At 40.2% G+C, this 20,820-nt stretch overlaps 3 protein-coding genes across 11 annotated transcripts in view; 1 reads left to right on the forward strand and 2 right to left on the reverse strand.

Annotated features, from left to right (window-relative positions):
* The first annotated feature begins 1,611 nt into the window (after nucleotides 1-1,611).
* Nucleotides 1,612-4,033, forward strand: LOC107266290 (tubulin alpha-1 chain). Its single transcript, XM_025083538.1, has 4 exons — nucleotides 1,612-1,761; nucleotides 1,989-2,205; nucleotides 2,421-3,414; nucleotides 3,587-4,033. Exons 1-4 carry the CDS (start codon nucleotides 1,759-1,761, stop codon nucleotides 3,714-3,716), a joined length of 1,344 nt encoding a protein of 447 aa, XP_024939306.1. The 5' UTR covers nucleotides 1,612-1,758; the 3' UTR covers nucleotides 3,717-4,033.
* Nucleotides 4,034-7,161: 3,128 nt separating this feature from the next.
* Nucleotides 7,162-9,418, reverse strand: LOC107266291 (tubulin gamma-1 chain). Of its 3 annotated transcripts, none has more exons than XM_015736612.2 (9): nucleotides 9,237-9,418; nucleotides 8,945-9,147; nucleotides 8,738-8,884; nucleotides 8,528-8,664; nucleotides 8,218-8,412; nucleotides 8,029-8,140; nucleotides 7,790-7,921; nucleotides 7,535-7,717; nucleotides 7,162-7,445 (listed from the first exon to the last, which is right to left on the reverse strand). In XM_015736612.2, exons 1-9 carry the CDS (start codon nucleotides 9,283-9,285, stop codon nucleotides 7,251-7,253), a joined length of 1,353 nt encoding a protein of 450 aa, XP_015592098.1. In that variant the 5' UTR covers nucleotides 9,286-9,418; the 3' UTR covers nucleotides 7,162-7,250. The 3 variants fall into 3 exon arrangements, with proteins under 3 accessions (XP_015592098.1, XP_024939305.1, XP_015592097.1); XM_025083537.1 differs by having other exon boundaries at nucleotides 7,790-7,924; nucleotides 8,218-8,463; XM_015736611.2 differs by having other exon boundaries at nucleotides 7,251-7,445; nucleotides 7,790-7,924; nucleotides 9,237-9,417.
* A 214-nt stretch (nucleotides 9,419-9,632) lies between these two features.
* Nucleotides 9,633-20,820, reverse strand: part of LOC107266292 (protein neuralized) — a 52,400-nt gene continuing 41,212 nt past the window's right edge. For 5 of the 7 annotated variants that reach the window (XM_015736617.2, XM_025083536.1, XM_015736619.2 and 2 more), the window contains 3 exons: nucleotides 17,227-17,393; nucleotides 15,332-15,900; nucleotides 12,910-15,231 (listed from right to left, as the gene is read on the reverse strand). In XM_015736617.2, the coding sequence (XP_015592103.1) occupies nucleotides 14,124-15,231; nucleotides 15,332-15,900; nucleotides 17,227-17,393 (1,844 nt within the window). In that variant the 3' untranslated portion in view covers nucleotides 12,910-14,123. Of the gene's footprint in view, nucleotides 12,707-12,909; nucleotides 15,232-15,331; nucleotides 15,901-17,226; nucleotides 17,394-17,491; nucleotides 18,814-20,820 lie in introns of those variants that run through there. The other 2 variants (XR_003059301.1, XM_015736615.2) reach the window with 2 other exon arrangements.

Genomic DNA, 20,820 nt, shown 5'->3' on the forward strand with positions numbered 1-20,820 from the left:
TTCTTTTTTTTTTTTTTTTTTTTTTTTTTTTTTATTGACTTCGACCCATAACCGCACTCGTGCGTCGTCCGCAGAGAGCGTTGTCTTGAATATAAATCGTTTCCCACCCAGAACCGGAAGTTGCGTGAAAATAAAGGGGGAAAAGAAAGGTAAAAGTTTAGAAAGTCAAAAAACAAAAGCTTCATGCAAAAATTATTTTTTCTTTAAATGGGCAAGTGCTGGTTACCATTAGTGGTTTACAGTATTTTTATTTATAAAAAAATCATTTCGATAAAGGAACGTAGTACCCATTACCCCATTATGATTATTGTTATCGAGCCACCCCAGTGGTTTTTTTACCCAAAGCAATTTCAGCACCACCACATTCCCCACTCCCAAGACACGCATAAATTTAAAAAGTCAATACCGAAAAAAAATCAGGTATTTCTTATCGGAAATGTGAAATTGAAATAAAATAGTAACAAAAATTATAAATTTCCAGCAGAATGAAAGGGGCTCCATGCTGTCCCCGAGACTGTGGATGGATTGAAGGAGCTAAATAGAAAGAGGAAGAAAGAAAGAAGTACAGGTGCAGACTGATAAGAACACAAGAGCGGAGAGCGAAACAGGAAAAAGAAAGAAAGAAGAAAGCTGAAGAAACGGAAGGGACGAGCGAGCGCGAAGATAAATCAATTAGAAACCTACGAAGGAAGGGACTTTGAGAAAAATCCGGCTTTCTTCTAAGAGAGCTCCATCTTCTATCTTTCTTTCTTGGCTATGCCTTTCGAACGGGAAGCCGAAGCCCTTTGAAATATTATAGAGATTTTTTGTCTTCTCAACGTTTTATTGCCAGGATGCAACGCACAATAAGGATTTGAAATATTCTTGGATATTGTTCGACTCTCCTTTGTCTGTCTGTACGACTTTGCTGAAAATTGTACTCGAGTCTAATACTTCATATTTTCGAGAACGTTACAGACACGTAATCTCTCGCCAATGTAAACTCGAGAAACCGCACGTAAAACCTGGTAATATCGCAAACCAAGATGTCTGCCTCGAGCTTATCCTTTGGGTACCTCTAATACTTTTTGAATTTTACATATATATTTGGCACATACTCACTAGGGATTTTGGCAAATAACCTTTGAAATCTTTCACTCGTTAATATCCTAGAAATTTTTGAGCCAGTGAATTCCGGTCTCTTAATATGTATTAATACGAGGAAGAAGGTTGTACCGAATCACGAGAATACGAAGTAACTACGTGAAAGGAGTAAAAATGCTGATAAAAAAAAAAAGCGTTAAAAAACGGTAAAAGGGTTGCCAACGAAACGACGTGAAATTTCGGAAAAATGTACAGTGGGGCAGACAGTGCGTTATTTTTATGCAAGAATGCATTCGCGTTGTGCATCCTAATCGGGGAGAAGATGGTTTCGAAAATTTAGGACAATTTCACGTGCTCTGCCTTGCTTATCGAAACGAGACATTGTTTGCCAAAAAAAAAAAAAATCTACACCAACGTGCTACGAATTTTATGTTTGAATTTTAACAAGAGTTAACTCTGCTACGGAAAAACGATTGAGTTTGGTACCTTTGGAATTTTTTTTTCAAAATTGACAATCGACCCGGTAACCCGGGGCAACGAGGTAAAAATTTTATTGACCAATTTTTCAATTTTTTATCACGTCAGTTTGGCATCGTACTCCAACGTAACAAGATCTTACGTTCGTTCATCTCACGCCTCGATATTTCTTTTTTTTTAATATTATTTTTTCTCAAAATGGTAAATATCAGTCTACTTCGATACACGTTAGCTTTCAGCAACAGATATGTTACATAAGAAGTGTAAAATATTTAATAGTAACGGTTCATTGTCAAAAGTGCATTTAAAAATGAGATAACTTATGATATACACAGTGTACCATATTGCACTCATAGAGGAGTTTGTTTAAAGCCGTCTCCTCTTGAAATCTTATTTATATAAATATTTTAATATTAAACAAAATACAGCGTGAGGTACTCTCCATACACATTGGCCAAGGTGGCGTCCAGATGGGAAATGCATGCTGGGAACTTTACTGTCTGGAACACGGAATCCAACCCGACGGAATGTTGCCGCCTCAAACGTGTACAAACGACGAAGGTTTCCAGACATTTTTCAGCGAGACCGGCGGCGGAAAATACGTGCCCAGGGCCGTCTTCCTCGACCTGGAACCCACGGTCATCGGTAATGCATTCCTACAACGGTACCGTACAATTTTTATTTTAAACTACAAGCTCAGTACACTGCTTTAGACTCTTTAGAAAGGCATGACCCCACGAGGGAAAAATTCATTAGGAGAAGGAAGGAACACACTACTATTTGAAATCGGTTAATCTAACCTATAAGTAACTAGGTTCATACAGTATCTTTTTTTCCACTAACATGACCCTATCCAACAGACGAAGTCCGTACGGGAACTTATCACCAGCTGTTCCACCCAGAACAATTGATCTCCGGCAAGGAAGACGCTGCCAACAATTACGCCCGTGGTCACTACACCCTGGGTAAAGAAATAATAGAGCTGGTACTGGATCGCATAAGGAAGATCGCCGATCAGTGTGCCGGACTCCAAGGATTCCTAATATTCCATGCGTTCGGCGGTGGCACCGGCTCTGGGTTCACGTCCCTGCTAATGGAGCGCCTCTCCGTGGATTACGGGAAAAAGTCGAAGCTCGAGTTCGCAATCTATCCGTCGCCCCAGATCTCGACCGCTGTCGTAGAGCCTTACAACGCCATTTTGACAACCCACACCACCCTCGAGCATTCGGACTGTGCTTTCCTCGTCGATAACGAGGCCATCTACGACATCTGCAGACGCAATCTGGACATTGAACGACCGACCTACACCAACCTGAACAGACTAATCGGTCAGATCGTATCGTCGATTACAGCCTCCTTACGCTTCGACGGTGCTCTCAATGTCGACCTCACCGAGTTCCAGACCAACCTGGTACCCTATCCCAGAATTCACTTTCCATTGGCGACCTACGCACCAATCGTCTCTGTGGAAAAGGCCTATCATGAGCAATTAACTGTCATGGAACTGACCTCAGCTTGTTTCGAACCAGCCAATCAGATGGTCAAGTGCGATCCACGTCGTGGTAAATACATGGCCTGTTGCTTGCTGTACAGAGGAGACGTCGTCCCGAAAGATGTAAATGCCTCGATTGCTACCATAAAGACAAAACGCACTATACAGTTTGTCGATTGGTGTCCTACGGGTTTTAAAGTTGGTATCAACTATCAACCACCTACCGTCGTTCCTGGTGGTGATCTTGCTAAGGTGCAACGAGCTATGGCTATGCTGGCTAATACCACAGCCATTGCTGAAGCCTGGACGAGACTCAATCGAAAGTTTGATCTTATGTTTGGCAAGAAAGCTTTCGTTCACTGGTACTGTATTCAAAGGCTATACAGGAATTCGGTACAAGCGCATCAACTGAATTTGATTATATCTTCAAAGTCAGATGGACAGATTTTAACCTCAGTTGGTGCGATTGGCCTGAATTACTCGTTATATACTGATTGTATGATAATTCAAATATTAATTATTATGATCCATCAGGTACATGGCGGAAAGTATGGACGAAAGTGAATTCAATGAGGCCAGGGAGGACTTGGCAGCTTTGGAAAAAGATTATGAGGAGGTTGGCATGGATTCCAGCGAAGGTGGCGAAGGTGACGAGGAGAATTAATTTTAAGAAGAAAGTTTTATACAAAGAGGCACAGGCAAATCATTACGTGCTTGTAGTAACGAAAATCCATATTAACTTTGTGACAGAAGTCAATGAATAGGTTATGTACATATACATTTTTTATTTTTCTATTCTTTTTTTTCTATTCCGTCTATTAATACGCTTCTGTCACAAAAATACGTGAGATGAACGAACGAATCGACTGTACCAAACTTTGTATTACTTTTAGAACTGTACAATGTTTTGTCTATGTACTTGTTTCTTTTTTTGTTGTTTTTTTTTGTTATCAGTATACTTTTTGTAGTGTTATTGCCCAAGCTTCTGTACAATTTGAATAAAATGTATACACCAAAACTTTGGCTCATAAATGTCCTCATACGTTGAAGGTACAACTCTCTGTGCTATTGACAAGGGACAAATTACAAAAAGCTAATGTAAAAACTCTCACGGTGGTCATTTCCACTCCATTACAAATCTTTTCAGTAGCAGCATGTGGACTAAATTACTATTGATCGCATAGTAACTAAGAATTATTAAAATTTTAACATAGATTCCTGTCACCCCTTGACTCTGTAACGATTCATATAATTCCTCAAGTAAGTTCACTGTTGAAATTTAATAGTGAACTACAAACTTTCGATTAACCTCAAAGATAAGAGTTATAGCATATACCTTTGCAGGTTGAACAAAACCCTAACATTGTGATACGAGTGTAGTAAAGCGACGCAGTAATTTTTCGTTGTCGCTCCACTACCCACCGAGCATTACCGAAAAGCTTACGCTCGTTAAAGCTTTCGGTCGTCTTCGCCATTGTCGACTCTAAAAAAAAAGCTGGGCAGAAATAAATGAAAGGAAGCACCAACGCGTTGGCCTAATTCGCATAGTAGTGAGGATATAACAAAAAAAAAGCATGGCGTCAAAGGAAACTCATCTCTGGCGTGGGCACACATCCTAAAGCTCGATGAGAAAAGCTCGTTTCGTAAAGCGCAGCATTGTAGGCTATATCTAAACGTAGGATATAAACGCATGATCGTGGGTATATAAGGTATAAGATATAAAACGGGTAGCGGAGTCTACTGACAGCATCACTGATATCAACGGGTAAGAAAGTACAGAGGTGCCAACTCAAAAGTACTGGAAGATACTAAATTTGTCGAAATGCAGATTTGACAAGCAGGACCTGGGGATGGAGAGCTGGTCTTTTATACGAGTTTCTTGGTTACTCCCGTCTTATCAACTTCTATTCTACTTTTTATATGCATTTTGTTTATTCCTTATCTCTCTCCCTTTACTGCTATACTCCTATTCCTTACATTCTTAATTTCATATTTCTTTACCTTTCTTATCTCCTTCGCTCTTTCTTTATTTCTATACGCCACCGCGACAGCACTCTCAATTTAAATTGTTCGCACATAAACGAGTAGGGGAGATGCACAACGCTACGGTTTTAGGCGTTACCAAAAGCATGGCGCTAAATTTACATTTACCTGGGGAGTATTTTTGTTAGTTCCCGAAAATTCCGCTAGACGGTGCTTCGGTTAGTGCGTCCGGCCTGAATAACCCTGTATAAATTAGGATTGGGATAGTCATGATAGAAAACAGTATTGATGTGAAGGGTCTTTTAATAACGGGTATAGAATGCACAATAGCCACCTGAATATGGTACGCGCGTCGTGACACGAATCTATGATTCAATCGGGGTTATTTGGTGTATTAAAATATTCAATGATTGATATTCCATGTCAATAGTAATGTTGATTAATGTATTTATGAGAATGGGAGCAAGTCCATCTTTGGAATCATTGCAGTCGTACGAGAGAGTAACGAGCCTTACGAAACATGTTACACGTACTTTTTACACGAATAACGGTTGTGTTGAGATAACGGTTAGGAGTGCCTCATCGAAATACTTAAATATAAAAATGGTCGATATCAATAGGTACTAATTGTCCCGAGGACATAATGGGCTGTGGGCAGTTTGAAAAGTTTAAAAAATGCCGAGAAAGGATGAAAGATAATAAATTAGGATGAACGTGAAAATTTTACGTGGCTCAGAATATTTTTATGTGGGTTTATCATTATTCCAGGGACGTAGGTTATGTAGCTCATCGCCAGGGACAATTTGTATGCCGGTACCATGCCATGCCAGGATCGGGTAGCATTAGAGAAGCTCCTAGAAAGGGTGGCGTTACAGGGTGGCCCAACCCATCAAAGAGTGCATAGGACTGTACCACCTTCCGTTCGCTACTCGGAGCATGCAATCCACATAAACTATTCTCGACTAGTTGCATCCCCCTGTTGCACCCGTTTTATTATCTCTGGATATCCATGGATTGCGATGCAGCGGCGCACAGTTCGACTAAATAAATCATATCTTCATTATATGGTAGTCAAATTTTTCTTCTGTACTTACAGTTTGGCTAGTGATGTTGTGTATTAATTTGTCGCTGTGTTGTTTTATGGTATTATAAGCAGAGGTGAGTAGGGAGATGCACAACGCTATGGTTTTAGGCATTTAGAAATGCACGGCCGCTCAGGCTGCTAGGTTGAGTTAGAGAGGGTCGGAATAATCATCAGGCAAATAGTGCGAGAGAGAGAGAGCAACGGATCGAAAATGTATCAGAACGAATCGGACGTATCAATTCGAAACCCCTTCACCAATTAATAAATTGGGGGTGCTCACCGGAGCTGGTACAGCTAATCCCTGAAGGCCGAGAACTGTATCCAGAGGAGACTCACGTGGACACTGCACTAGGGCACAGCACTGCACTTCCGGAACACTCACAGAAAATCCACAGAATTTCCTGGATATCGCGAGAGCAACGCGAGAACTACACGAGCGAGAACTTGCTACACTGTATCGAAACACGGCTAGAAAAACTATAAACAGATAGCACGGAAGCGCGAGGCAGCTCGTGACACCTCTTAAAAATGTTTCAACAATAGGCTTTTTCAATAGTTCTCGAGGAGTTCTATAGTTCTGTTTTGACTAATAGGTGTAGTAGATGGGCAAAATTTATAGATATACGGATCCAATGTACTTTGAGGCTTGGTGCAAGATTGTAAGGTGACTTCGTGTGACCTCCTCATATGGCTTGTGACTAGGATAAGTTTGAGGTTTATTTTGAAGTTTTTCTTTTATAAGTTTTAAATAATATGTGTACTATAGCGCTAAAGTTATTGAACTACGTGGTAATAATCAGTACTTACCTTCTGTCGGTGTAGTAATACTCTGTGAAAGTTTCACGGATACCGATTGAGGTTCTGGAGGCGGTAATTGAACAGGTAAATAGACCTGGGCGTCGTGCTTGGCTATCTGATGATGCCTTGACAACTTAAAATAAAATTCCTCGTTAACGAAATAATAAATGCTTCAGTTCACAGATGTCAGTATTCTCGATGATGCATAAGTACGTCAGATTGGCGCGGTAAGGAAGTAATTAAATTATTGATTCAATTATTCAATTTATTTTGCAACTAGATGCTATACTGGTAACTAGAATAGATACTGGAAACAATTAATTAATACTAGGCTTAAACTTTTGAATTCCAACTAAGATAATCACTTTTGGCAGCAGCTTCGTATTCCTTGACAAGCGTCTCGACGACTTCGCGCGAGCTATCGAGCTCATCCAAATTGTCAGTGAACATTTTCTCCTTCCGAAATTGTTCCAAAAAAGCCTCACGCTTACGCAGTCTGTCGTACTGCCTCAGAGCCCTGTCGAAAATCTGCGCGGGATAATTTAAAAATAATTTATAATCCCTCAAAATACATAATCAACTTCTGATAAAATCATTACTGTGAAAAATACACTAACCGAGGATATATTAGTGTGATTGGCCAACATTAAGCCTGATACTCTGTGTGCACTTTCTATATAGGGTGACTTCCGTGAAAGCGCTACCTGTATACTGGCCGGACCCCATGGTATAAATTGCACCAGTTTTCGTTCACGGATTCTCTGCAATGACTTGTGCACTTGACTGGGGTCAACTTCACCCTGGAGGAATCAATGATTTATAATTAAAATGCCACCTGCAAATCGAACATGGTTCAATCATTAAATGGTTACCTGAATTATATTAAGGATTGACAAGAAGCAATGAGTTGCATTTCTGTCGTGGGCTGTGGACACCATCATGTTCTTTGGCTGAAGCAGCCGACGCATCACGTCGAGAACGGAGGTCTTCCTTACCGACGGAGCCTGCTGCATGATAAAGTAGAAAACAGATATTGCGCTGCTGAGTACTGGTCGATAAAAAGATGGTAAAGGAGAATTTCGCGAGAGAAAAATAAAAATTAGTCGAGTACCTCTTCATCGGTAGAAAGCGGCGTGTAACCAGTCATCAAGAAATGTAAACGAGGTGTGGGAATTAACGGTGCCAATAATCCAACCAGGTCGTTGTTCATATAGGAAGGATATCTAAAAGTAAGAAATGTCCACAAAAATATTATTTCCCATAGAAAAAAATCTTTCTTCAAAACATCACTCGTATATACCTCAGAGTAGTTGTGCTGACAGACATTATTGTAGACACGAGCTTGTTGATATGTACAAAACTTGGATTCTGCACGTGCAAACGGTCACTGGCAATGCGATTCAGAGCAGTATTGTCCAGAACGACTACGCAATCAGCACATTGTGTAAGTCGCTTTAAAGTCAGCAACGAATTATAAGGTTGAACAACGACGTCGCTTGATGAAACAAAGGAATCTTCGGTAAGTACAAATAACAATAATAATTTCCCAAAAGAATTAGTGGGTCAATAACGTTTTAACAATAACCCGCAACCATAGAATTGTTAGATACCTTATTTCGTCCTGATTCGGAAATACGCTGTAGGTTTGCAGTAGCTTTTTAGGAAATCTGTCGGCAAGTGTTTCCAAAACAAAGGACCCCATTCCTGATCCAGTACCACCGGCGATTGAATGACAAACGACGAAACCCTTAAAAATAATAAAATTTGATTCATCACGTGACCTAGTGTGTACAGGTTAATAGAAAACTAAATAATATTACCTCCAGACTGTCGCTACCCTCCGCCTCTCTGTCCAAAATTTCAAATACATCCTCCTGCAATTTCTCACCCTGATGATAACCAGAAGCCCAATTGTTTCCAGCTCCTCCGCCATGTTTTGACGTATAAATATTTTCCGGATTGTAAAGCTGAAATATCCTTTGGTAATGATGTTTGAAAATTTTCGAATAATCAGACTACTCGGATACCTTGGCGTATGGTGACGTCATTATGGTATTGATCACTCGGGGCTCCAGATCCAACAGTACGGCCCTGGGTATGTAATGCTGATCATCTGACTGATAGAAAAATACGTCCTTCCTGTCGATTCCGTCAACTGCGTAATCCTCCAGGTTCCCTTCAGGATTGATAGCGTGTTCGGCGCAGAGACGTTTCCAAAATTCAAAACCGACTGTATGAAAAGTGTAAAATTCTTTAAATAAAAATTTCAAAAAATTTGCACCATCGCATTTTATTTTACAAATCACCCAAATTTCTCACCCTGGTTTCCACACTGACCCAGCTGTAGTGTTATGACTTCGCAAGGCATCTTTTAATTTACCGAATATTCACCAAAAATATCTTTGAGCACACTTTTGACTGAAATTTTGGATTATTAAACAGTATTCGACAGAAGTAATACTGCAAGTAAACTGAAACAGCGAGTGGCAACATGATTTACAGCGGGTTCAGAGGTCACATTAGCGTGATGTGCCTTTACAGGATAAACAAATAATCCCATTGGCGGGTTTTTACAAATTTTTCAAATTTCTCCATACTCACAATCGATATGTATTTCAAGACTGCAAAATTATACGAAAACCGAAAATATACAGAAATCAAGTATAAAATTTAAGGGATTATGGTTAAGGAGTAAATAAAAGTCAGACTAACAAATTCCTCGATATTACAGATTTTTATTGTATAGTGGTGGCTGCTCACGGTCACCACCAGTTATATTACATATGTATAAATTTCATTGGGCGTCGTAAATTTTTACACTGAAGAGAACGACGATAAAAAGACAGACAGAGAAAGAAAGACAATAAAGAGAGAGAGAGAGAGAGAGAGAGAGAGAGAGAGAGAGAGAGAGAGAGAGAAAAGAAATGAAATGGTAAAAAACCAATTCGGAGATTCAAACATCCGTCTTATGATGTATCCCGCTTATGTGAATATGCACGTAATCGTATGTATGTATATATATATATATATTAAAAAAATTATAGACAAAAATTCACGGTCCAGATACGACTCGGCCATTTTCCTTTTCCCGTGTCTCGGACACATGTATGTATATTTTTTCGAGTTTTTTGTATTTTATACACTATTGGTAAGGAGTGTGTGTGTTTCCGTGTATCTCTCAGTGGGTTGAGAATTAAATAAAAATTAATCAAGACTTTACATAAGATCTTGAATAAACGATATATTAATATACCCTCTTTTAGTAAAGAAAAGAAAGAAAGGATAAAGCTCGTTAAGCGCGGACGATAAAAAGAATCGCAAATTAAATAATCCTTACTAGGTGCGCGATACGATGATTAGATATAGATAGCGGTTAATTAATTCGCAGTTATAAAATAGGAAGAAAGAAAAAATATAGGAATAATAATTAATAATAATTCGTAGGTATAAGACGACAGATAACGACGACAATTGAGATTGAGGAGAATGAATAATAATAATAATAATGATTAATAGGGAGAGTAATAATAATAATAATAATAATAAAAAGACAGAGCAAGACAAAAAGATCGAAGAGCAACAGGCGACAATTAATAATAAACATTGAATTAATCTTAAAAAAATTTTTTTATCATTCGCCACAACTGCCCAGTGCGTACTTAATTAATAATTTTCGAAATTTTTTGGAACATTTTTTATTCGCTATCACTCCTTATCTCCCGCCGCTCCGCTATCAATTTTTTCTTTTACAAAAAGCACACACTCCATTACATACGTTGCAATTTCACATTCGCCCTCCTCTCCCCCTTTCGCCCCTTCAATCGTACCAACTGATTTGCTAATATTTAAAATAAGTGGCCGCCGATAGCTTTTCAGCTTCATTTTTTTTTTTTCAATTTTTTCTTTTCGTAATTTCGTGCCAATTTATTTTTTATTCTTTTTTTTTACCGTCTATGGATATTCCCCTATCGCCCCATACACGCCATACAAATTCCATATTCTCATTATTCTCTCGGCATTATTGGCGAACTATTATTTTTATTACTTATTTTTATCGTATAGGTTCACTCGTTACACCAACCGCCGTCTGTTTCTCGTTTTATCGATTTTCTAATCTGTTTTTTTTTATTTACTTTTTTTTTACTAAATTTGAGTAATTAGTTGGCAACCTACTAAAGGCCACGGTGTCTAGCCTCCGTTTAATTCGTTAGGCGTGTGGCTTCTGCTTTACATTATTCAGCCCTTTCAGCTTTATATGCTGGTTCGTTTTTAATTAGTTGACCCCTCCTTCGTTTTTATCGCTTTTATTTTATTATTAAATCGACGTCCTTCTCTTTTTTTTTTTTGCTTTTCCTTTCACACTTTTTGGATTGGCAGAATATATCGAGTTGGGCTGCCGCTCGCTGGACTAGAGATTTTCACTACTACTTTTATTGCCTGCGCTCTTTGCCTTCATCTTCAGTTATTTAGTTATTTTTTTTGTTTCTCCTAATATTCATAATTAGCTCTCCGATAATCTTTTACATTTATTTTAACGCATTCGCCGGTTTGTCATTTTGACTTATAGTATTCTTAGTTTTCAATTACGTTCTACTCTTGTCTATCTTTCTGTTTTTGCTTCCCACGTCATAGCCCCCCTTAGACCCTCTCTCTTCTGTCCATATTGTGCGTATGAGTGAAAATGGATTTGAAAATATTTTTGAAAAAAAAAAAATTCATACAAGTAAATTGTAAAGGGGGTAATATACGAAAATTATATGCGACGGGAATTTCAAAAAGTCATTTCGATAAATCTTTGAAATTCCCGTCGACTTGCATTAAGTTTTTCTTCATTTCGTGAATTAAAGAAATTTTTTTGATATCTGACATAACCTTACAAAATTTTTCGATTTGCAATTGTCATCGGATAAAATATTATATGGGATCTTTCGCGAAGGAAAGAAAACTGAGATAAACGCATTGTCGAATTGTAAACGGAGATCAAGAAAGAAGAGAGAAAGAGAAGCAACGTCAAGATAATTTTTGAAATTTCAATAAAAATTCGTACAATCGCTTCCTACATTCTTCTATGCGCTCTCCGTCGTACCCACACATACACTGTACACCGTTTCATTACTTTCTTTCGCATTCCCTTTCTTTGGTAACGCTTCGCGTCGATGCAAAAGAGAAAAAAGAAAAAAGAAGCAGCACACGACTTACAATTAGTCATCGAGAGCGAAAGTGACAAGTATTGGAGTCAGGAGTAAGAAAGAGTAAGAATAAAAAGAGAATTGAGAAAAAAGGAAGAAAAGATTCTTGGGCAAGAATAAAGAAGAGAAAAGAGTAAAGTGATAAGATTACGTGTGACAGAGAGACGGAGAAAAGGCGATTTTTCGAAAATGACCTTTGAAAGTGAAAAAAAAAGGAAAAAGAAAAAAGATAGCACTCCAACGAAAGTTAACGTCCACGCTGTTGCGATTAGGCGCTATTTTAAATAATAATAGATAAAAAATAATGCGACTAATTAATGACGACAAATAGTTAATAGTAATAATGGTATTAGCAATTAATAGTTAATAATTAATAATAATGACGATAGCAATGCAATATAATATAATAAGACAAGTAATCGTATATGTATAGTGACGAGTAGCAATTAATAATAAAAGTTCGAGTAACACGTCTAGGCAAATAGCAAATAATTAATAATAAAAATAACATTAATGAGACGAGATTTATCTCGGACATCGTTTGCTTTTCTTTTTATTATCTGCGACTTCTTGCGATTTTTTTTTTTTTTTTTGGACGACCTCTTAATGACGATAGCAATGCAATATAATATAATAAGACAAGTAATCGTATATGTATAGTGACGAGTAGCAATTAATAATAAAAGTTCGAGTAACACGTCTAGGCAAATAGCAAATAATTAATAATAAAAATAACATTAATGAGACGAGATTTATCTCGGACATCGTTTGCTTTTCTTTTTATTATCTGCGACTTCTTGCGATTTTTTTTTTTTTTTTATGGACGACCTCTCTTGGGTCGCTCAACGACTACCCGTTTCGCTCTATTGGTTGACGACAATTGTTTTTTCTTTTTTTTCTTTCTTTTTCTCACGCTCCGATGCTAATTAACCGCAGGGACGGCGTTAGAAATGAAACTTTCGACAAAAGACAAGAGGAAAGCGTTCTAGTGACGCAATGAGCAATACAAAAAGAAAAAGGGAAGATACAAAAGTCACGTTAATCATAAGTAGCTGACAAAAAAGAAAACAATATCTAATCGTAGCGTTAAAGAATCAAAAGAAAATTTCGTGAGGGAATATTTTTTTTTTCTTATAATAATTTATCCATTTCTCTCGATCAGCGAAAATTGCCAATAATCGATATTCTATATCGCATCGCTCTTGCTGTATCCATATAAATTATCTATAAAAAATGTACGCCCACTTTTTCATATAAAACTTGACTCGCTAATTTACGTCATGAGACTAACCCCGTATGCCGTGTAAATTGCGTATTTGAATTTAAAAACAAAATCAATCAGCCTGTACGACGTAACAAAGCGTCTTATTACCTGAGCATTGAAAAGGGGTTTGATAAAATTCACGTTATAGGATAAAAACACGTTGTTTATTACTGATCGACGAAATAAAATAAAACGGTATGACTGATCGAGTAGTGCGCATGCGCGAAGATGGCACCCATCGTCACTGATCGTTTCGAGGAATAAAAAAGAGTCCCTTGACAATCGTATACAAGTACAATAAATTCAGCCTAAAACACTGTTTGCGAGGGGACAGGAAAAAGAAAGTGAAACAATTGGAATTGAAAGTCCATAGGGAGCAGGGAACTACTTGTGGGAATCGATTGGATGACAAAACGGATAGGAATTCACAAAGGGGGTTTCAGGACAGTTACAAGGTGGCAGTGTAGCGGCTATGGAAGCACGTTCTCCTAGATACACGTAATATACATACAAAGAAATTGACCTCATCAGGAATGAAACTCCTGGAGGTCAATAGTTGGCCAGATTAATAGAGGATTTTGAAATTCCACGTGACAGAGTAGGGTAACGCTTAGGTACAATTGTCTCCGGGTCGCAATAGTATATCAAGGAAAAAAAAGCACACACCCTATTGACATCTTAATTGACAGAGTCCCGCGCGTCTCTCACATGATAATAAACACCGTCGTCACGAAAATCCCTGTTTATCCTTCTTCAGGATCTGTAGATCCTGATAACGTCCCTTATCGGAGCTCTGCACAACGGACAATGTCCACCACCCTTTCCGCGCCATTGCTGAATGGCACAGGGATAACACATGCACATGTGTCCGCACATGTAGAGAACGCTGTCGATGTTCCTCTCGTAGCAGATGCTGCACTCGCTTGGCTGACCAGGCGTCGGCTGAAGACCCTCGCTCCACTGTTGAAGGTGGGACGACGCCTGAGACGTCAGGGTGCCTTCTAGACTCTGATACGAGACAGGATCAACGTAGGTCGAGGATCCCGTGCTGGCCATGGTGCCGGTCAATGGTGGAGACTGCCTTGACGATCCAGGATGAGACGCTGGTCCGGTGATCGACGAGGACGCCGGAGGTGGTGGGGGATGATGTACAGGCGGTGGATTTCTATGAGCAGCCGAGGCGTAGACGGGCTGAGGCGTCGGTGGAGGTGGTGTTGGATAACCACTTTGAGGAGGTAGGTTAACCACCAGGACAGTACCGCCCCCTACGGCTGGTTTGAACTGTACCATCTCGCTGAATCTGGACAGCTCAGTGGCGGCGTTACTGTGATTAGAGTGTTGCTGGTTCTGTTGCTGACTTTGCGTCTGGGACTGGCTGCTGGGCCTGGTGCGCGGCGGCGAGGACGGACGACTGGCCAGCATCCTGACTCTCTGGGTAGACCCGTAAACGTCGACGAAGGCCCACAGCTGGAGACTCTGGTCCACGTGCATCACCACGTTGGGCTGACCCCCGTTCTTGCTCATCTGAACCTCGCCGTAGTGGGTCACCGTGAAGGCTATCTCATCACCAGGCTGGGGACTCGACGCGACGTCCTTGGACACCACCCAGTACTCGGGCCGATCCAGCAGAAGATCACTGTCATCAGGCAGATCTTCGGCGGACAATCTCGAGGGGTCGCAGGACGTCAGACCCAGCGCCAGGGCACCGACGTACATCGGCTCCGTCGACAAGATCTGTACCACCAGCCTCTCACCCAGGAACAGAGGTCTGCTGGTGAACGCGTAACCGTGACAGAATTCGGTGTCGCTTCGCGTCGCCACGCACTGCTGGTTGCTGAACCGGATGTTCCTGCCTCTTGTTCTACGTGAGCGTCGGATGAAAAGAAAAAGAGACAAATCAGTATCAGCCAATGGACTCTGCGTCTAGAGAAAATCGCGTGCTTGTCAGCCTGACTACTTACGGATGGAATGGTAGAGGTGTGAAGAGTACTCCTGAGGGCTGAAACCTCAGACCAGGCAGATCAACGTCGGGCTCATGATGGATGGACATGTTCTGCATGGTGGGTACGATGATCCTGTCCAGGTCCCTGCCAGCGTTGCTGGCGTCATCCATTGCTGAATGTCTACTGTGCTGCGCATTGTCCTCGTTGCTGTGCTCAGCGCCTCTTCGTATATTGTTGAAGTGCTGACGGTTAGGATCGACGAATTCGATGGCCGTGCTGTTGCCGTAGACGTCGATTATCGCCCACAGGGGACCGCGCGTCTCGACGCCACTGAAGAAGACGCCCTTCTCCTCGCCGTTCACGCCGAAGTGCACGTCGCCCGCCAGTGTCACATAATAGAACAGAACCGTGTCTCTCTCGGCAAATCTTTCGGCCAATGCCTTAGCCCAGTAACCAGGCTTGTTGGTCAGATCGGGACATGCGTACTTGGGCAGCCCGTTTCTCAGATTTATCGGATCGTTACTGGTGAATCCCAATCTGATGACTCCGCTCCAATTGTCGGATATCTCGAGAAACTTTACGCATACCTGAAACAAACAAGGTTTATTTAGAATTTTATCTTTTTTTTGGGGCGATAAACAATTTTTCGGAATTTTGACGACTCGGAAATTTTTGGAGTCACAATCTATTCATACGTTCTTGGAACGATTTTTATCTCGGACTGAAGATTCCCCGTGAGGCAACGATTTCTACGAATTTCTTTCTTCGTAAATTCCCGGCAATTTTAATATTCCTATCATTTCGAAATCCACCAACCAGGAATTTCCGGAAACCTTAGGCAGTCTTGAAAGAGTAAAGAAAAGAAAAAAGTTATCGTCGGAATGCGCTAAGTGAACCTAATAAACTCACTAAACCGTAACCAAACTCGAGAGGTAACTGCCGATGCCTACATTACCGACAGTGCACTTTTTCAAGACATGGAATAACTGTGTAAATTAAACGTGAAAAAAAAAACAATTTTTTTTCACAAATACACACGACCTTCCTTCTTTATCACCAGCGATAACGACAATTAGCGCGTCCTCGTGTCGCGAAGAAAAAAAAAAATCTTTTCAACCGCACAAAAGCACCTCTATGTGTTGATTACCAAAACCGAAAAGTAATCACTTTTATCAACGTCAATTTTCCTAAACGTACTTAAAATTCCGTCATACAAACTTCTGCGGGTACCGTATGGTTAAGAAAAAATTATTCATATGTACATACGATTTTTAAAAAGTACCTTCCAGGCATTCTCCAATCGTCAGTAACGAGTCTTACGCCCACGTTCTTTCTGCCAATCTCGAGCCGACGTAAACAAGCCGATTTCTCGCACTGCCTGTACAACAGTTACGTACCACGTACCGACTATGCCTTACGACTCCTTTTACTATGTTTCGTCTATCATTATATTTTTCATCTCTATGCCTCTATCCTCGATTCATAGCTCAACCCTATTGCGCAACATTTACTCTTCTTCCCGGCGCTCTACGCCTTTGTTCTAGTCTTACTCGAATTAGCCAGCATTATGTTGACACTGTTTTCAGGTTATTAACAAGTTTCCAATGGTGGCCGCAGGTCTTGTGATCTATGCCGTGTCGCCCACACATGGCATATCAATATGGATAAATTAACGATGCCTAAGGTATAACGTGTCGACGTGTGGAATAGCGCCAGGCTAAAGCGACAGCCTATGCGATTGCACGTGGGCGACAGTGAGGGTCATATATGCGAATCGTTTAACGAATAAGAAAATATAGTATGGAGCATAAATATTTGAATTTTCTCGCTTCTTTTTTTAATTCATTGGGGAAACCCCCTTCCCCCGAAATTCGAATGATTATAGATTTTTGTAAAATTTTTTAGTTCCTTACCTTCTCACCAACACGGACGGGTCTGGCGCTGAAGGTGACGCCCTTGCAAAAGCTCTCGTGTCTCCTGGCAATGGTGCCGCCATTGCACAGTCTTATGTTGTCACCATGAACCTGGTGAAAGGTCAGGGGTGGTAGGTTGTTCGTCCCTGCACTGGATGATCTGGGTGCTGTAACAGAAAATTAAAAAAAAAAATTAATTCGTGCTCATTTGAATAATACATTTTTCAATTTTAATAAATTATTAGAAAAAGCACATAAAATCCACCTCTGAATGCCCGTCCCACTTGTCCACGTCGCAACTTCATTTTTTGAAAATTTTTAAGTGTCGAATTTTCAAAAAAAAATGTGCCCTCCGAATAACTTTCAGAACATTGCATCCTGTGAAATTGGCGATTAGCTATTTCGATTTTTCAAAATTTTCACCCTTGACCCAATATACAATTTTGAAAACGATTTTGCCAATCGTCCTGAAATTTCGCATAATTTCGATACACGAGAATCGCAATAAAAACACGAGCCACGAGGAGAAAGGCACGTCCGTCTCACGCAAGAGTCCAAGTAACACTGAGCATATCGATATGTAAGCAAAAGCCAACGGACTAATGACGCCATGCCGGAAACCGCACGACTCCCACCGGAAGTGCACTCCTGCTTCACATAAGGATGCCCGGAGACGATAGGAAGTCTTTGCTCGTAATTGTACGGATGCACCAAATTCGTGGCTAACAAAGGAACGAGTGAAACGGGAAATCGAAGAAAAGGTAAATCAAAGAAAAAAAACTTCCGGTACAAAAATTCAGTTCAGTTCTCAGTCGGTTAAATGAAAATATATTTTTAATACAATTCTCAACTATATACCCGGTGTTGAAGCAATTAATCATTCCGCGACTAGGAAGACACTCGAAAATACATCTACACAACGGTCCCGTTAAGTTATGAGAGCGTTTAGCTATTTTTAGCTTTAAGTGCATCCAAGTGCATTCAACAGCTTTCGCCCCGAGTGCCGATATGAAGATTTAACAAGTAGCCACGATAAAGGTACGAGGGTCGCGATAAAAGTCTCTGGGAATATTTTTGTCGCTCCAGTGCGAACCAGCTATTACTCGAAAAAAAAAATCCCTGCTTCGTAAAGACTTTATCCGTCGACAATAACAAGTCTGATGATCGGGAGAGAGCGAGAGGACAGTTAGAAATTTAACGACACTCCTACTAAATCCATACAATAATTAATCCGCTAATGATCCTATTACATTGGCAGCAGTGTCATACCTCGGCAGTACAGTCACGATCGCTAAACTATTTTACCTTTGGAAAAATCGTATCGCCGATTCTCACGCTCCTCCTATGGCGAACGCGATAGGAACGAGTCTTGTCGGCCATTGTAATTTCTAATTTTCTTGCATTTTCTAAGCGTCACTTACCGTTATGTACGGCGCATGCGCAATGCACGCTTTTACCACTTTTCAAAGACCTCATTATCCTTACCACTTATCTTACTTATTGCCTACATTAACGTAGTGCAAATATATATGTATATGTACACATATGTTTTGTTATTGTCTAACTTCCATAATTATCCTAATCACTGCCACTGCAGTGACGCATATTGAAATAACATTAAAAAACACTGCATGTGCGCACAGAAATTTGCGTTAAAAAAAATTATAGCAAGGATCCAAAAAAATTTTTTAAATTCATATCGCCCAGTTCCAACTTCGTTCGCTAGGACTGGCCTGTTCAGCCTGAAGTCAGTTTACGCTGGCAAATCGCGTAATGCCAAAGGAGAAGCCACGGTTTGCCAGATAGGAGTGTAATCGGTTATAAGGTGAGAGGAAGGAAGGCGAGGGGCAAAACAGGAGAGAGAGAGAGAGAGAGAGAGAGAGAGAGAGAGGAAGAACTCGAAGAAGAAGCACTGGAAGTAGAGGAAGGTTAAACCGCAACGGTAACGTCATAAAGTTCCCACGGTGTCCCGGCAACGAGGTTTACCAAGATTCTTGGTTAGTTCAGAAAAATTTAATGCACCCTGTTTACTGTATATGCGTGACTTTTGTTTCAGGATTGTGTTTTGGAAATGCGCGACAAGAGCTGCCATTGCTCAAAACGGTCCGGTAACTTTTCGAAGGCGAAATTTATCATTTTTCCGAACACGTCGTAATGAGACTGACCATACATTTTTTTACGTGTTTGTGAGATTTGAAGGAATTTTTGGATTTTTTTTTTTCAAAATACTCGGCAATTTCTACGTAGCAGGATTTTTGGTCGCGAGAAGCGTGCTAAAAAGATTATCCAACCTGAAACGACCTATAACGGATGATATCCGTGAGAAATTCGACTGAAACGCACGTTTCTTGATTTCGACGGTTTCGCCATTGATTCTCACGGATGTCCTTTCTTTTTTTTGTATCTAATTTTTTTCCCCCAACAATTTTCATTCTACTTCAACCTGTACCGTTTTGCTCTTTTTTTTTTCTAGGACGATCCGATCGATCGATCAATTTCCAACCGATCGATGGAGAATCGATCGATCGATAGTGCCTGGAGTATTTGATCGATTCAACATTGATTTCATAGTTCAACAAATTTTCTAACAATCATGTGATATTATGTTCTACGTATCCGCACCATTTAATGTCACATATTACGATACGCTTACGTGGTCGAAATTCCCAGTAAAGAAACAGTATTGCAGATGGATCCAGTGTAGCTTACTTTATTGAGGGTCACGTGTCTATGACGTAACAGTAAACAAAGGACATATACGATTACGTGACGAAAGCAAACGAGCATACTAATCATAATACGTGAAAAAAGTGAGTAAAAATCATTGAAAAGAAAAAAGAAAAAATGAATAAATGACCCAGAAAAGGTAAACAAGTAAATTAGATGAAAATACCTCCCTAAAAAAAGTATCAGCAAAGCACACTTTCCAGTAACAAAAACATTCTATTGCGTAGTCACACTGTCTATGGTTTCTTGTCCATTTTCGTATCTCCATCCTCTAATGGAGTCTTGTGCAGCCATTACCGGCCGCCATATTGCCACGAAATCTACCCTGAAAAACACTAGGGCCGTTACCGCGTAAGAAATTGTCAAAATAAAAAGACAAACCTCGTACGGGTGACAAAGAAAAGCAGTCGGTACATTGGCAATCTAAGAAACTCAAAAAAAAAAAAAGTAAAAATTTCTTGTCACTTCGCAACTTCACGAGGAAAAACCGTCACGACGCAACGCCGAGCAAGAAACTCATTGTAAATAGCGTAAATTTTTTGTGACGGTCGGTATAAATGCATTCGGCATTCGATATGAATGCAAGAACGTGGATTCGATTAAACGATCGAAAAGAGTTTCAAAAGAAAAGGACGTAAAATACTATAAAAAGTAACAATAACGAACGTACTGAAATAGCGGCAAAGGACGGCGACACGCAACGATTACATAGGGAAACGTGGACGCGCCTTTAGTACATTCGAATCGGCGTCGTGAACCTGAGCGGAGCTCGTGCCTCTTTGTTCGTAGAATTCGAGCTCAGTCAGTCGAGATCGGGAGATCGACCTCGAGATTTTTCTTTTGGGTCCCCCTGACCCCCCCCCCCCC

Source organism: Cephus cinctus, unplaced genomic scaffold, assembly GCF_000341935.2.
Source record: "Cephus cinctus unplaced genomic scaffold, Ccin1 Ccin1_scaffold0307, whole genome shotgun sequence".
Taxonomy (NCBI): Eukaryota; Metazoa; Arthropoda; class Insecta; order Hymenoptera; family Cephidae; genus Cephus; species Cephus cinctus.